This window comes from Cucurbita maxima, unplaced genomic scaffold (genome assembly GCF_002738345.1).
Source record: "Cucurbita maxima cultivar Rimu unplaced genomic scaffold, Cmax_1.0 Cma_Scf00020, whole genome shotgun sequence".
Lineage (NCBI taxonomy): Eukaryota > Viridiplantae > Streptophyta > Magnoliopsida > Cucurbitales > Cucurbitaceae > Cucurbita > Cucurbita maxima.
In genome coordinates, this window is record NW_019272036.1 from 1,668,848 (window position 1) to 1,683,584 (window position 14,737).

The 14,737-nt window shown below is 36.4% G+C and overlaps 2 protein-coding genes across 4 annotated transcripts; one reads left to right on the forward strand and one right to left on the reverse strand.

Annotated features, from left to right (window-relative positions):
- The first annotated feature begins 3,751 nt into the window (after positions 1-3,751).
- LOC111494244 (protein ECERIFERUM 26-like) lies at positions 3,752-6,759 on the forward strand. Its single transcript, XM_023144139.1, has 2 exons — positions 3,752-4,257; positions 5,720-6,759. The coding sequence occupies exons 1-2, from the start codon at positions 3,820-3,822 to the stop codon at positions 6,605-6,607; spliced, it is 1,326 nt and encodes a 441-aa protein (XP_022999907.1). The 5' UTR covers positions 3,752-3,819; the 3' UTR covers positions 6,608-6,759.
- A 514-nt stretch (positions 6,760-7,273) lies between these two features.
- On the reverse strand, positions 7,274-14,643 carry LOC111494242 (myb-like protein X). Of its 3 annotated transcripts, none has more exons than XR_002720159.1 (5): positions 14,291-14,643; positions 13,060-14,010; positions 8,533-9,568; positions 7,771-8,407; positions 7,274-7,647 (listed from the first exon to the last, which is right to left on the reverse strand). XR_002720159.1 is itself a non-coding variant. In XM_023144138.1 (5 exons), exons 2-5 carry the CDS (start codon positions 13,135-13,137, stop codon positions 7,881-7,883), a joined length of 1,608 nt encoding a protein of 535 aa, XP_022999906.1. In that variant the 5' UTR covers positions 13,138-14,010; positions 14,291-14,643; the 3' UTR covers positions 7,274-7,880. The 3 variants fall into 3 exon arrangements, 2 of the variants coding, with proteins under 2 accessions (XP_022999906.1, XP_022999905.1); XM_023144138.1 differs by having other exon boundaries at positions 7,274-8,407; positions 8,533-8,734; positions 8,768-9,568; XM_023144137.1 differs by having other exon boundaries at positions 7,274-8,407.
- Positions 14,644-14,737: the final 94 nt, after the last annotated feature.

Genomic DNA, 14,737 nt, shown 5'->3' on the forward strand with positions numbered 1-14,737 from the left:
AAAAAAAAAAAAAAAAAAAAAAAAAAAAAAAAAAAAAAAAAAAAAAAAAAAAAAAAACTGAAACCAGAGTAAAAAACAATTTGATTTTTGTTTTTTTTTTTAAAAAAAAAAAAAGAGATCTAGAAGTACATAGAAAATACAGAAATCCATGTCCTCCAAGCTCAACCGGAGGCGGGGGGTTGCATGGTAGGCGTGTTTGTCGTAACGCGCATTGGATTTGGGGACGCGGCAAGGTGAGGCCACAGCCGCACAGCTTCTTGGCGTTTTGCGTGGGGTTGTCGTGTTTTGGAGTGCGAGTAGCATGCGGTGGATCTATGGGCTACCCAAAACAACAACAACAATACTACTACTTTACTTACCAATTATAACCTTTTTCATTCCTTCTTTTTATGTAACCCAATCCATATATTATTGTCTTTCGCTCGTTACGTCGTCATTGCATTTATTGATCGAGGTTTCCACACCTTTATAATAAACGTGTGTTCCACCCCGTTGGTAGTCAGCGTCCTCGCTGACACATCGTCCGGTATCTGATTCTTGAAACAGCCAAAATCCACCACTAGTATATATTGTCCGTTTTGATCCATTATATATCGTCATCAACCTTATTATTTTAAAACGTGGCTACTGGTGAGAGGTTTCTACACTCTTCTAAGGCTTCATTCTCGTCTTTAATTGACGTGGGATCTCACAATCGGTTCGAGAGCGGAACGAAACATTCCTTGTAAATGTGTAAAAACTTCTCTCCAACAGACATGTTTTAAAACTGTGAGACCGACGACTATATGTAACGAGTCAAATCGAATAATATTGACTAGTGATGGCATCTAATTAAACTCTTATTTCATCAGTAAATCAAGAATATTTAAAAAAATATTGTATATATTTGATATGATTATAAACTAGGATGATTTTTAAACGTATTTAAAAGAATAAGGTAATTTAGTGATGCATAATAAGCGGGATACAGTAAAAATCATTATTACCTTCTTTACCGTTTTGAAAAATTTTACAAATCAAATAATGGGTTTGGTTAAAAAATGTCCAAACACGACCACGGCCCAACCCACGAGCATCTACAATTTTAAACATATTGTAATCGTCTTTTCAAGCTCGATTAAAGAAAATATAAATTTATTCACCAGGTTTGTATCTCTATTTATATGAGACGTTTTAAAGTAATATAATTAAAGAGTCTATCGTGTCTTGGACACTATTCAACCATAAAGTTGGATCATAAATGTTAATAAAGTTTGCATTAAATCTTCCCTACCTTCTCTTTAGTGGCCTCTCGTCATACCGCTCTTTATACGTATTCTTGGCTCTTGCTTGTTTTTCCCGACAGTGGTATAGATTAGTCGGCATTTTGTAGGTATCACATGAATATTGAACATGCTTCTCTCATAAGTTTCCGACAAGTCAGTATCGTCTTTTATGGCACTCCTAAAGTTGGAGGAGTGTACGAGATTGAATTAACGCTCTTTTATAATTAAAATTATATGTACTTAAAAATAAATTCATTACTTTTTTTATTATTAATATAATATTTTTAAGAAATAAGGGATATTTGAATGAAATCATTTTTTAAGGACATAATTTTTCTTTTAATTTTTAAAATAATTTGTTAATAAATAATTTCCTACGTGGCTAAGATCTATAATAGTAAAATATTTATAGAAAAAAAAATATTTTTTTTTTTGACTAACAGAAAATCTCCATTATTTCCTCATCAAGAGAGAAAGTGTTATAATTTACTATTTATTCAAAAATAGTAATAATAATAATAATAATAATAATAATAATAAATGCCATTAAATTATCTATTAAATGTCACATGTAAACACAAATTATAACCAAATCTTAATAAAGGCTTTCTACTGCCAAAGTTAAAAAATAATGATTTCAATTTTTTTTAATATGGTAAAACTAACGAGAAAAAATCTCTACGTAAAAAAAAATTGGGCTAAAACAGAAAGGTCGAGCCATGAGGCAAAGAAGAAAGAGGAATTTTGGGCTTCCAGTCCTCGGCCTTGTCTTTAAGGCCGAGACTAACTCTATGGTTGACTTTTCAAGGGGGCACGTGTCAAGCATGCCTACAGGATTTGATGGTTAATTTTAAAGATAATCTAAGATTCACGGTGCAATACTAAAATTAACTTCGAATAAATTGACATTCATCTTTAGAGGATTCTTAAATCTATCCTTACGAAATTTGTCGGACAATCTTTAAGATAATTTAAGTTCTATCTCGAAGCATTTAAGCCTATGAAAAATAATTCAATAAGGCCCAATAGATATCGTCCTAAGAAGAGACGATTAAAAATGATTACTATCAAATTGAGTTTTATACGGTTAACCTATAAGAACTAGTTTAATGATGAATCTCGAGAGTGTGAGCTAATGTAACGAGTAAAATTGAATCGAGAAGAAAAGTCAAATGTTGAATAAATTTGGGCCAAAATAAAAAGATCAAATTGTGGGCAACCGAGAAGAGAGGAATTGGGCTAAACCCCAATCTACTACTGCTCGGTCTCTCAAGAGGCACGTGTTTTGCATTCCTCCGACTAATGGTATCAAACGGTTTCATTTTTTACCTAATTGCAGGAAAAAGGCTAGAAACCCTAGTTACCGTTCAATTCTCTGTGATAACTTAAATATTAAAATTGGTGTGCAAACAAGTTGACTATCATTGTCACGTGGAGCTCAGCAGCTATTTGGATTTGGGCAAAAATCAATTTGTTTCGTCAAAATTTCTATGGTTTTCACATTTATTAAAAAAAAAAAAAAAAAGTTTTTAAGAAACGATATCTTACTTTCATCCAACATCGTGGTGCATTAGTTTGCCACTTTGACAGACCAACGTGTTGTCAAGGTCTATAATGATCGACTCGTACTCCAACATTGTTAGGTGATTAAATTAAAAAATATATTTTAAAATAATATATATAAATTCATCTATAATTAGATTTATTGAGCAGGAAACAATAATAAATTTTGCATTAAATATCAATGCAAAAAAGAAAATTGCATTAATTATTTCACCTTCTCCTCTTTGCGTAACACTGATTTTTATTTAATTCATCCTTCATCACATGGAAGCTGATTTTTTTAAAAATAAAATAAAATAATTAATTTTGTTAAATATGGAAAATTTTAAATTTAATATTTATAAGCAAGGTTGAAAGTCTATCAATACGACATTCTTTTAATAGAATTAAATAATAAACTCATATAATATGTGGGCTAAATATAGAGATGACACGAGTTTATTATATTTTTTATAATATTTAAAATGTTTTTATTGCTTTTTATTTTTTATTTTTTTATTTTATATTGTATACAATGCCTTAACTCACCGTCCAATTTGGACCCTAAAATAAATAAATAAATAATTACAAAAGGGTATTATAATTTCAAGAAAATTGAATTAAATCCGATTTTATTTTATCGAACTATAAATATTATTTTTAAAGTTTTAAGTTTTATTAAATTCTAATTTTCTTAGAAAAAATAATATTTAAATATAATTTTGTTAATTTTTAATTCAACACGTCATAAAACGAGTTGGGTGAGGGATTATATATGCCTTTTTAAAGTTAGTGCTTAATGGATGATTATGTGTTTAATTAAGTTAGGATTTAAGTAATGTTATTCCGACAGGTAACAACTAGCTAATTGAAAATAACAGCCACTAAGCAGCCGACACGTAATTAAATGCCATTAAAATCCCTCACCCGCTCAAACCCTTCGTCCCCTCTTTAAACCCCAAATTTTCTCCCCCCTTTCTCCTCCGTCAAACAAATCCCTTCTCCTTCCGCCATGGTCTCCGGCGACAATGAACAGAGCCTCGTCCACAACTTCCTCGTCTCTTCCGTCGGCCCTGGCTACTCGATCGGATCCGACAACGCCTATCACTTATCCGGCCTCGATTTGGCGATGAAGCTCCATTACATCCACGGAATCTACTTCTTCGATTCCGAGGCCAGCCGGTCGCTGACGGTACCGCAGATTAAATCGGCGACGTTCGATTTGTTCAACGAGTACTACATCACCTGCGGCCGTCTCCGTCAGGCGGATTCCGGCCGGCCGTTCATAAAGTGTAATGACTGCGGCGCTAGGTTTATTGAAGCAGAGTGCCGTATGACGGTGGCGGAATGGCTAGAAACGACTGGAGACGATTGTTCGTCTCTGAAATCGCTGATTCCACAGAAGAATATCGGACCGGAATTGCAGTTTTCGCCGCTCATTTATATACAGGTTCGTGGTTTGATTCAGATATCGTTTATTTTTAAATGAATTTAATGAGTTTATTCTGTCTTTTCTGCACTATGTTTAATAACTATAGTACTGACGGAGTTCGTGAATTTAGACCTCCAAATCTCTGAGGTGAATTCCTACTTCCAATGAATCATTACTGTCTAGAAATCTCTCTCTACCATATGTGTTTTAGAATTGTAAAGCTGGCTTCTATATATAACTGGACAAATTTGACAATATGTGCTAGTAGTAAGTTGAGTAATTACGTATTGCTTGTTGATTCGAGTATTTATTATATAATTGACCAACTAAATAAAATAGAAAATAGTAACACAAATATCATATTCATAAAAAGAAATAACGTAAAGTATTATATTTGTTTTAATTTTATGATTTTCGTTATCAAAATTAATGCATATGATGTACGTGTAGCATATAACAAAAACGTTATTTTCTCTTATATTAAAACCAAGCTTCCAGCTGTGTGAAGTTGATCTTCCGTGCATTTAGAATAAATTTTTTAGTTGAACAACTTTTTTCAAGTTAGAACATTTAGTTTCTTACTCGAGAAATGTTATTATTTATTTATTTACTTATTTGATGTATAAAATTAGAATACAAAATCTTGAACTTTATAGGATTTATTTGGTTGGTCGGTCGGTTTCTTAAGCTAACTTTCTTTGGTCCATAAGATTGAAACCGGTGTCTAATTAGTCCCTGAATAAAAAAATACATAAATAAATAATATTATTTTTAAAAATCATATAGCAATATGATTCAAAAAATCTTATAGCAATATAATTCAAAAAAAACCAAAATGTTATTTAAATTTTTTTTTAAGAAAAAAAAATTAAAGCCTATATTTAATCCAATTTAAGTATAATAGTAGTGTTGATATTTTAAATAATACAGTATTTAATTTATTAAATTCTATTTTAGCCGTTTTAAAAATATAAATGAAAACTTAAAAGACAAAGTTAATATCTACTAATAGTAAGCTTGAATTGTTACCGTATATATATATAATATATATATATATATAGGATCGCGATTAAAAACTACGCTCGTTATTTCTATTTTCCACTTTTTCATAAATTATTAGAAGCTTTTATAGGAAATTATAGGAAATGGGAATAATTTATTTCCATTAGTTGTGGTAGTAAATAATGATGGGTTTGTAGTTGGGAGATATGTAGCCTTATTTTATACATACATATATATATATATATATATATATATATATATATATATATATATATATATATATATTCCAAGTTTTATTTATTTATTTATTATGTCATTATTTTAAATATATAAATACAAGGGTGAGTACGAGGATTAATTTAGTGTACAAAATATTAATTATTTTATTAAGACATGTTGTAATCAGCTGATTTAAATTACATTTGATTGGCTTAAAATTATTTTATTTATTTATTTGGTTAATTTAACTTATTTATAGGTGACGAGGTTCAAGTGTCAAGGCTTCTCAATTGGGCTGAGCTGGTCCCACATCCTTAGCGACGCCTTCTCCGCCGCCGTTTTCATGAACGCTCTCACCGAACTCCTCTTCGGCGGCGCCCCCTGCGCCGTCACACCACCTCCGCCACTCGCCGTTGACACGATCACGAAAATTTCTTCGCCGAAACCTCCACTCTCCGCTGCCGCCAAGCCTCCACTTTCCATCCGACGAGTCGACCCAGTTGGCGAAAATTGGATTCCGACCAACAACTGCAAAATGGAATCATTTTCCTTCGAATTAAACGCGACCCAGTTGGCTAAATTACAGACCCAGATGCCCCACCTAACCCCACCTTTCGAATCTATCTCCGCCGTCCTTTGGCAGTCCATAGCCAAGCTCCGGCGAGGCTCCGAACCCACGACGGTGACTCTCTGCAAACTCAACGCTATTAAACCAAAGGGGAAGATAACTGGGAACGCCCAAAAGATCAGCACGGTCAAATTCACCGCCGCCGCAATCTCCGCCGCTGATCGGAGGGAGCTGGCTGAGCTTCTGGTGGATAACGCAGGGGAGGAAGAAAATAAGCTAATTGAGGATGCTGTGGATAGGGATGATGGAGTGAGCGATTTCATTGTTTATGGAGCGAATTTGACATTCGTGAAATGGGATGAACCTGATTTATATGGAGATGGGATGGAATTGAATTCTGAGAGGCCCAAATTTGTGTACTACACCCTGCACGGCGTTGGGGACAGTGGCGTGGTGGTGGTGGTTCCCGGGTCCGGCGACGACGGCGGCCGCAAAGGGAGGTTGGTGACTGTAATTCTGCCGGAGAATGAAGTGGTTGAGCTGAAGGCTGAGTTGATGGCCAATGGAATGGTCGTATAGAAACGTAAGGAATTCGTGAAATTACGGTCTTTATATGTCAAAGATAAGAAAAGGTCACCACCATTATAATAGTGGTGCTTCTTTCACGTATGTTTATGTACAAGTTATGAGTGTTGACTTTATGAATTGGTGTATTTTTAAGGGCTTGGAAATATCAATTTTAATTATATAAGAGAAAATCTCAACGAGATCCAAGATCGAAAAACCGACCTACCAACCTGCTCGACATACATAGTGGGATAAGGACATCCGAGATCAAGATCGAAAATCCAACCACCAACCACCAATCCCGCTCGACATACTTAGTGGGAGAAGGACATCCAAGATCAAGATCAAGATCAGAAAGCAGACCACCAGCCCCACTTACCATATTTAGTGGAAGAAGGACATCCGAGATCAAAATCAAGAAGCCAACCACCAACCCCCCTCGACGTACTTAACGTAGCTTTTACTAGTTTAAACCGTAAGTTCTGGACGCACAGGTAGAAAGGGATATGCCTCGACCAAGAGATAAAAGGTTAAGATCCTCCACCGTGCTTGCTCGGGGCGTTTTATCTTATGAGCAACAAACAAGTAGGAATGAAAACTAAAAGGCAGGAGGAGGGTGATGGGGATGAACGAATTAGCACTACTTTTCCTTTTTCCCTCTATCTTACATTTGTGTAAGTAAAAAGTTGAGTTGTATGATACAAATCAAAATTGTGGAGTTGTAAAGACCACATCTAATTCCTTTCACATTCTCAATTAGAAAGTGCTTTTTTTCAGCTCCAACCAAATTATAAATAAAATACCACAAGCTCACACCTCTCTCTCTCTCTCTCTCTCTCTCTCTCTCTCTCTCTCTGCAGGAAAAAACACCTCCCAGAGCTACCTTTATGAATTTTCTCATTTCAATGAATTAGTTATTTAATGTCCTAACCCAAAAACCACCTCCCGTACCTGGCCGCCCCGTGTCACCGTCATGCTTGTCCAAGAAAAAGGCGATTGTGACACCCCGCCAGCACCCATCAATGATCAACAAGAGCATTCCACAGCTGCTGCTGTTCCAATCAACAATTTGATAGGAAGATGATCAAACTCACATGTCCAGCCCCAGCGAGCCAGCCAGCTGCCAGAACCAAGCAAGAATGTGAATGTAGTTGAGTAATCGAAAAACTCCATACCTAGCTGGCTGTTGGTGAACCACAACCCCAACACGATTCCAACGTGGGTCGACCCCGAGTTGAGTCAAGTCAAGTCAAGTTGGTAAAAAATGCCCAATCATGTGAGACCATCAGTAGGGAATAACATAAGGCAGAGCATAAACATCAGATGGTTCTATCTGCATCGCCTCGGCCCATACCTGCAGCATTTCCTTGGCTTCTGAAGCTTCCAACTCGGGCTTCATCGCTTGGGAATTATTACTGGTAAATAACCAATCCTGGTTATCAGAGTCCGACAATTCCTCCATTTTCGGAACTGAATATACCACACTCAGGAACTTGGAATCTGGATGGGGTGATTTTTTATGTATTGCAGTAGGTTGAGGTTGAAGTTGAAGTTGAGGTTGAGGTTGAGGTTGAGATTGAGGATGATCATCCTGTTCGCTTGTCTTGTGTTTCAGAGAGGCGGGCGGGTGGTGAGCTTCAATAATGCCATTTATCTTACGTTCTTTACTAAACAAAATAACGTCATTTGCTTCCACGGTCTGTCTCTCTGAAGGAGGCAAGGGGGAAGCCAAGCACGGTTCGAGTATCCTTCCATTTTCCTTCAATGGATGAGAAGCTGGCCTCAACAACTTACTGGATCTGTTGTCAATTGCTGAAAGAACATTAAGAAAACTATTTTGAGAGCTAAAAAAGCCAACAGTATAAACTACAACTTTAAACAAACAGATCCATTGCCAAATAATTACGTGGTTCGTTCGTTTATATGAATAAACTCACCGTGCAAGACTCCATTAGGCTCAAACGCTTTCCGTTTCTTAATTAGATTTTCTTCAACTGCAGCACCAATATTGCTGTCAGGAAGTTGTGATGTATTTGTGTCTGTAGAATGCCTACCTATGAGGTTATCCTTAGTGATCTCTTTTGTTTTATCTACCACTGCATTCTTCTCTTCCTCCTCTTTCTGCTTCGCCTTCTTCTCCTTCTTCTCCTTCGCCTTCTTCTCCTTCTTCTCCTTCGCCTTCTTTTCTTTCTTCTTCTCTTTATCGGTCGCTTTATCGTTTGATCGTCCTTTTTTCTCTTTATCTTTATCCTTGTGCTTGCTCCCTCGTTTTGCTTCGCCTTCTTTCGGTCTGATTTTATCATTTGTTTCTTTCCTTTTCTCCGCAATTTTCTCTGCTGATTCAACGGTTGCATTCGCAGTCGTAGTTGTAGTTGCAGTGAAACTTGGGACCGTAGAATCTCCACTGAATCTTTCGTCGTGTCTAATTCCTTGACCGTTGTATTTTCCTTGATCAATTGTCTTGTTCTTGATATGTTCCTTATTACCTTCAAACAAGATCTCAGAACTCCTAGCCACCTGTGTGGCCACTCCATCGTCCCTTTTCGGTTGTGCAACAGCAAGTTTCTCGACCTTTGCAGTTCCACTGTCCTCGATTCTCCTCCCCACCTCCGGCACCAACTTCGAGTTCTTCGTCTCCTTAGGAAGAACAGTATTCTGACTAATCTTATTTCCGACGTAAGAATCAAGTTTCCCAGAATGCTTCTCCTCTTGGATACTATTATGTTTGATTCTAACAACTTCCTCTCCATTTTGACTCTTGATTTTCCCAGAAGATCTACTGTCCTCCAAGGCATGTGGTGCTTTCTCCTTCTCCTTCTCCTTATCCCTTTCCTTCTTTTTGTCACGATCTTTATTTTTGTCTTTCTTTTCCCGGCGTTTCTCCTCACTTTTATCCTTATCTCTTTTTTCTTTACCCTCTTTCTTCTCCTTCTCTTTTTTCTCCTTTTTATGTTTTTTCTCTTTGCTCTTCTCCTGCAAATCAGAAAGAAAAGAATGAATATTAGAGTAATATCTTTCCGAAACAAGCGAAAACCAAGCACGCATTGTTTTAAGCTGGAAACGAAACAAGACAAATAGAAACTAATATGCACGTCTATAATTAAACGAAATGGTGCTACAAGATATTGTCAAGAAAGAAAATAGTAAAGATTACGAGGAAATCGTCGAACATCAACACACCACATCACCAGAGTAGTTATGAACCAGTGCACAAGAGAGACCTAGACGTCGTTTGAGCTACACAAAATCATCTCTCACAATTTCACAAAACTCAATCAAATGTGTTGTGCTTCCAACAAATCCTTTGAATCTCACGAAGGCCTAAAACCATGCATGGAGCTCAAGATAAGTTGAATGTTTTAGATCGACGCTTATAGTGCAAGAATTGCGAAACAAAAACATGAAAACATGTGCAAACTCGAAAAAATATGGAACAAAGTGAGGAATTGATGTCTATTGATGTATGGGGTCCGAGTCTTCGGAAGCTTGAAACAAGGATCAAAATGAGGATAGAGATTTGTCAAGGAAATGGAAGCATTCTGGCACGGGATTACCTTTAGCAAATATGATCTCAAGCGAATAAGATGGAATTCGATGTCAGCTTACTGGAGAAGTGCTCTTTATACTTTTTAGATGGTTCTTTGGATAGAGCCCACGCTATAGTGACAAAAAAGAAAAGATCCAAACAAAATTAAGTTCTTCATTTCGACTCTATCGGTAGTCTAATTCCCTATAACCCTGTCTTAATAGGCGCCGATTATGTACGAAAGCTCCTGAAGGCATATCTATCTCTTCTTTCACAGCGTTCTTGTTCTGCATGCAACAAGGGTGGCACCATGGAACATAAATTTTTAGGGGTAGACAAGTGACAACTAAGGGCCAAAAGGTTTTTGATTTTCTGCATCTCTAACAAAGACTTCCATTAAGGGAAAAGAAAATGGAAGTGTAACTTGCTTGGATCTTGTCTAATTCATTGAGTTGGCACTAGACAAGGATCAAATAAAACTGTCAACCCCTTCACCTGTTCAAATTTCGAAGCGAAGTCTCCCTAAATCTCAAGTTTATACAGTATGGCACCCACAAAGGCGCGTGCTCCAAAGTTTGTTACGAATAAGAGTTCGAAGCAGATCTCATAAACCAACCCACAAAATCCAGTAAAACTTTTGCAGTTCTAAAGACTGTAATCTAAAGGAGCAAATCAAATATGAAATCTGAATTAGAAAGTAAAACTTCAATTCTAGAATACCAAAGGATTAACACTGGAAAGAGAAAAACAAAAGATGTGCCTACATACAACCCATGTCTCCAGTTCCTTCCTACCACCCAAAGCTCCAAAGACAACCCATGTCCGCCTATACATCTCCATAAAACATTAGAGATAAGAAATCAAAACAATACTCAATCTGTACATCCATCAGTTTGTAAATATATACTCCCCAATCAGTTCATCGGTGTTTAAAGAAGAAATACAAGAAGAAAATATGCTGTTACATAAAATAAATCATTGCAAACAGATCTTTTTAAAACATAATCTAACTATGCAATCATGGCTGTTATCAATGACAGGAAGGAATGCATTGAAAATTTGCAGTCATTAAAATTAACGTCCTCAACATCAACACAGCCCTAACATCGTGAAGATATGCAGGCACAAATACAATAAAAAAGGGAAACAATAAGGATAATTTATGTGTGGATGTACATTAAAAATTTGGGTCTACGAATCAGGCAGGTTTAAGTTTCGTTAGAGAGGGCAGAAAAATTATAAACTGTTGGCAGAAACCTTCCTCTACCCCAAACAAAGTCAGCCTTTTCAGGGTTAGTAAAAATATGAAGGCATCATCCTCATCTCGTCATTTCAATAACTTCTCCAAAAGCAAGGCTCAACTTCATCTCACTGACCACTCATGCTTTCAATTTTTTACTTCTCATTTCATGCCCGTATCTCTCTCAATCTCTAAATTCTTCCCACAGTGATTCATCCTTCTCTCTTCACACAAAACTGGTCAGATTTGCAATTGAGTTGTGCATGACATTCAATATTCCATATCATGTTCTATATTCAAGCTTCATTTGTAACTTCCAATAGAATGCTTTGAGGACCTTAGGATTCTCATTTGAAACTAATGTTTGGTTTGGTTATACACTATTTCTTTTCTCATGCTAACTTCACATGAGGACATTATGGTTGTCGTTTGAATGTGCATACCGAAAATGGAATTGGTCTTCTTAGTCACCAACCAAACAAGCCTATGGGGACTTTATCCTTATTCCATACAATATAGTTAACAAAAGGGAAGTCCTCTACACATGGAAAATGTTAGCTAAAGATCTGGAAGGGAGATTAATAAGTGAAAATTCCCAAAGAATTCAAAAGACCAACAAATCAAAAAATAAATAGAATCCCAGTGAAATTGGGCCGATGAGGAATCAAATCTGAAGTTTTACTATCATTAAGATTCCTTCGGAAGAAATTGAAACTTCCCATCGAAGACGCGGAAGAATTCTTGTGTCTCAAACTTATGCTGCTGAAAGAGATGGAAGAGAAAACTCTCCCATTTAAACAGCTCCCCAACAAAAAATGCTAAGAAAAATTATTGGGAAATTTTTGGATCACTGATATAATGAGACATCCAGTGCCATGATTCAAAGCTGAAAGATCTGGTCACACCCCACACTTGAAATGCCAAATGCCAAATAACATGTATAAATATATGTCAAAGTAGAAGAGCATTTTCCCAAAAATATCATTCAGAAAAAAAACCAGAAACATCCATCAAGACAACAAAAGTCTACATCAAACAGAGAACCAAAAACAAGATAATATTTTCAAATACACGGTCAACTGCTCAACAGTATCAGGAAACACTTTCATCATTGTCACACTAGAAAAGTGAGAAGCATAGATAGCCATCCACAGCTGCCATTCATCCGAAGAAACACGTGAATGTGGCAGAAGTATCTTTTAGATTCTCAAGTCATACAAGAACACCCCAAAAGAAGAACAGATACAAACAAACAAAACAAAACAAAATATAAGAAGGAAAATGACTAGCAGAGAGCCTGCTCGTAAAACATCTAATGAGCTCAAATCTATCAAAAAAAGCCAATGGCATACACAGTTAACTCAAGATTCACTAACATCCATGCTTTTAATCTCACAACATAATAATTGTTCATTTTACGTGGGACGCGTGGAGTCTTCATGCAGAATAATATTCGGCTATCAAGAAGCGACAATGAATCTAGCAGTTTATAAAACCAGTAAGTCTTACAGAAAATAAAAGGATCATTTGATTCATCTAAATGCCAAACAAGTACAGTCATTTAAACCTTGATGATGATTGTGAAATAATACCCAATGAACCTCGCAAATGAAGTTATAGTAGGATGCTCCACCAAATATATCATTAGAGTACTATAATGTATATTATATGTATTAGAAGACGAGGAAAGTTATAAACCTTTTTTAGTAGGTCCGCATCCTCTGCCCTAGATTTCTTCTCATATCCTGGTGGCGGAAATGGAAAACAGCGCGACATTGCAGAGTATCTAGACAAAAAACAAGAGCTCTCTCCACGGGCGAAAATGCTGTAACTACCTTCCAGAAGCACTGTTCCGAAAAGGGAACGAACAAGAAACTAAGCTGCTGTCCATGCACCATGTCCTCGCATTCATTTCCAGCTTCAATATTCCTCCATATGCTTCTTAGTCAATCCAGAAATTGCAATGTCCAAACCTCAGAGAACTCTCCCACTTATAAACACTATAAACACGAGTACAGGAATAATAAGTACAGGCCAAGAGATATTTCCAAATTCTCAAAAATAACAAGAGCCAACTCTGCCACTTGACTAAATGAATTCTAACCAAGTTCCCAGATATCAGAGAAATCCTAAATACGAAAGGGCGAAATCAACTGAAACGCAGATAAAAATAACTCCTAAGCAACAAATTAGCTCTCCCGTTCGGCTCGTGGAAAATGTCGATGATTCAAAGCAATGGTCTCTTGATTTTCCTCCGGGGGCGAATTATTAGCTCCTCTTTAAACCAACAGAACCTCCTAATTAGAGATGAAAAACCTAAAACTGTATTGAAAATCCCATGTAATCCAAGAAATTGATTGGGTTGAAACTGTTCACTGCCAAAAACAAGTCTATAATGTGCAATCCTCTTCCATGATCAGACCAGCAAAGTTCACTTCATTCTAGTGGTACGTTACAGTTACAGAATCGCGGCCTCGACGAAGTACAGACTAAAACCCGAATCCCAGGAAAGATCGGAGCAGCAGCCCATTCAAGAGAAAGCGCGATGACCCAGTCATAATCATACTTTCAATCCATAGTCGGTACCAAACCCTAATTAGTGCGAAACCGATAAATTGGAGAGCCACCCAGTTACGATCCGTCAAAACCCTAGAAAATCCACCGAATACATGAGCACATAGCCAGTAGCAAAACCCTAATTTTGATTCCTCAAAACAAAACGAAACGAGAATCGGAAGAAATCCTTTTCGAAAACAAAGAAATATACAGAAAGAATCAAAACCCCTGAAAAACAATACGTATGCAATTACAGGGTATCGATGAAAAGGGTAAAAGCAGCTCGATTCAACCCGATGACGAACAAATTCCAAGGGGAAAATCAAGTGTGTCGATGAAAGAAAGTGATTTGAAAATTGGGTAATGAGATTACCTTGTCCGCTACAGAGTGGGCAATGTAGAAGGACAAGATCTCTCTCTCGAATCTCGCTCAAACAGAGATTAACCAGAAACAGAAGGCACAGAAAAGGGAGACAGAAAACAATCAAAATTTCGAAGAAAAATAGCAGTTTGCAGCTCTAGATTATCTCTTCTTCTTCTTGTTCTTCCTCTTCTTCTTCTGTGTGAAGAGATTTCAGTGTCTTTTAAGTGTAAAAATTGGGGGTTTCTTCTACTGTGTTCTTCGTTTTCTCTTGGGGTGTATTTCCGTCTCTCTGAGTTCCCCCAACTATTCTGAAGAACAATATGAGAAACGATTTGAGAATGCCTCAAAACTCCCTTCTTCTTACTGATTACGAGTTTTTATTTCTCTCTCTCTTTTTTTTTTTTTTTTTTTTTTTTTTTTTTTTTTTTTTTTTTTTTTTTTTTTTTTTTTTTTTTT

Bases quoted from the DNA above. Each gene is read 5' to 3' on its own strand.
- LOC111494242 (XM_023144137.1), bottom strand. From the start codon at position 13,137: ATGTCGCGCTGTTTTCCATTTCCGCCACCAGGATATGAGAAGAAATCT. The intron at 9,569-13,059 runs GTTTATAACTTT...TCTGATTTGCAG, and splicing joins ATGCGGACCTACTAAAAAAG to GAGAAGAGCAAAGAGAAAAA. The intron at 8,408-8,532 runs GTGAGTTTATTC...ATGTTCTTTCAG, and splicing joins GCCTAATGGAGTCTTGCACG to CAATTGACAACAGATCCAGT.
- LOC111494244 (XM_023144139.1), top strand. From the start codon at position 3,820: ATGGTCTCCGGCGACAATGAACAGAGCCTCGTCCACAACTTCCTCGTC. The intron at 4,258-5,719 runs GTTCGTGGTTTG...ACTTATTTATAG, and splicing joins CGCCGCTCATTTATATACAG to GTGACGAGGTTCAAGTGTCA.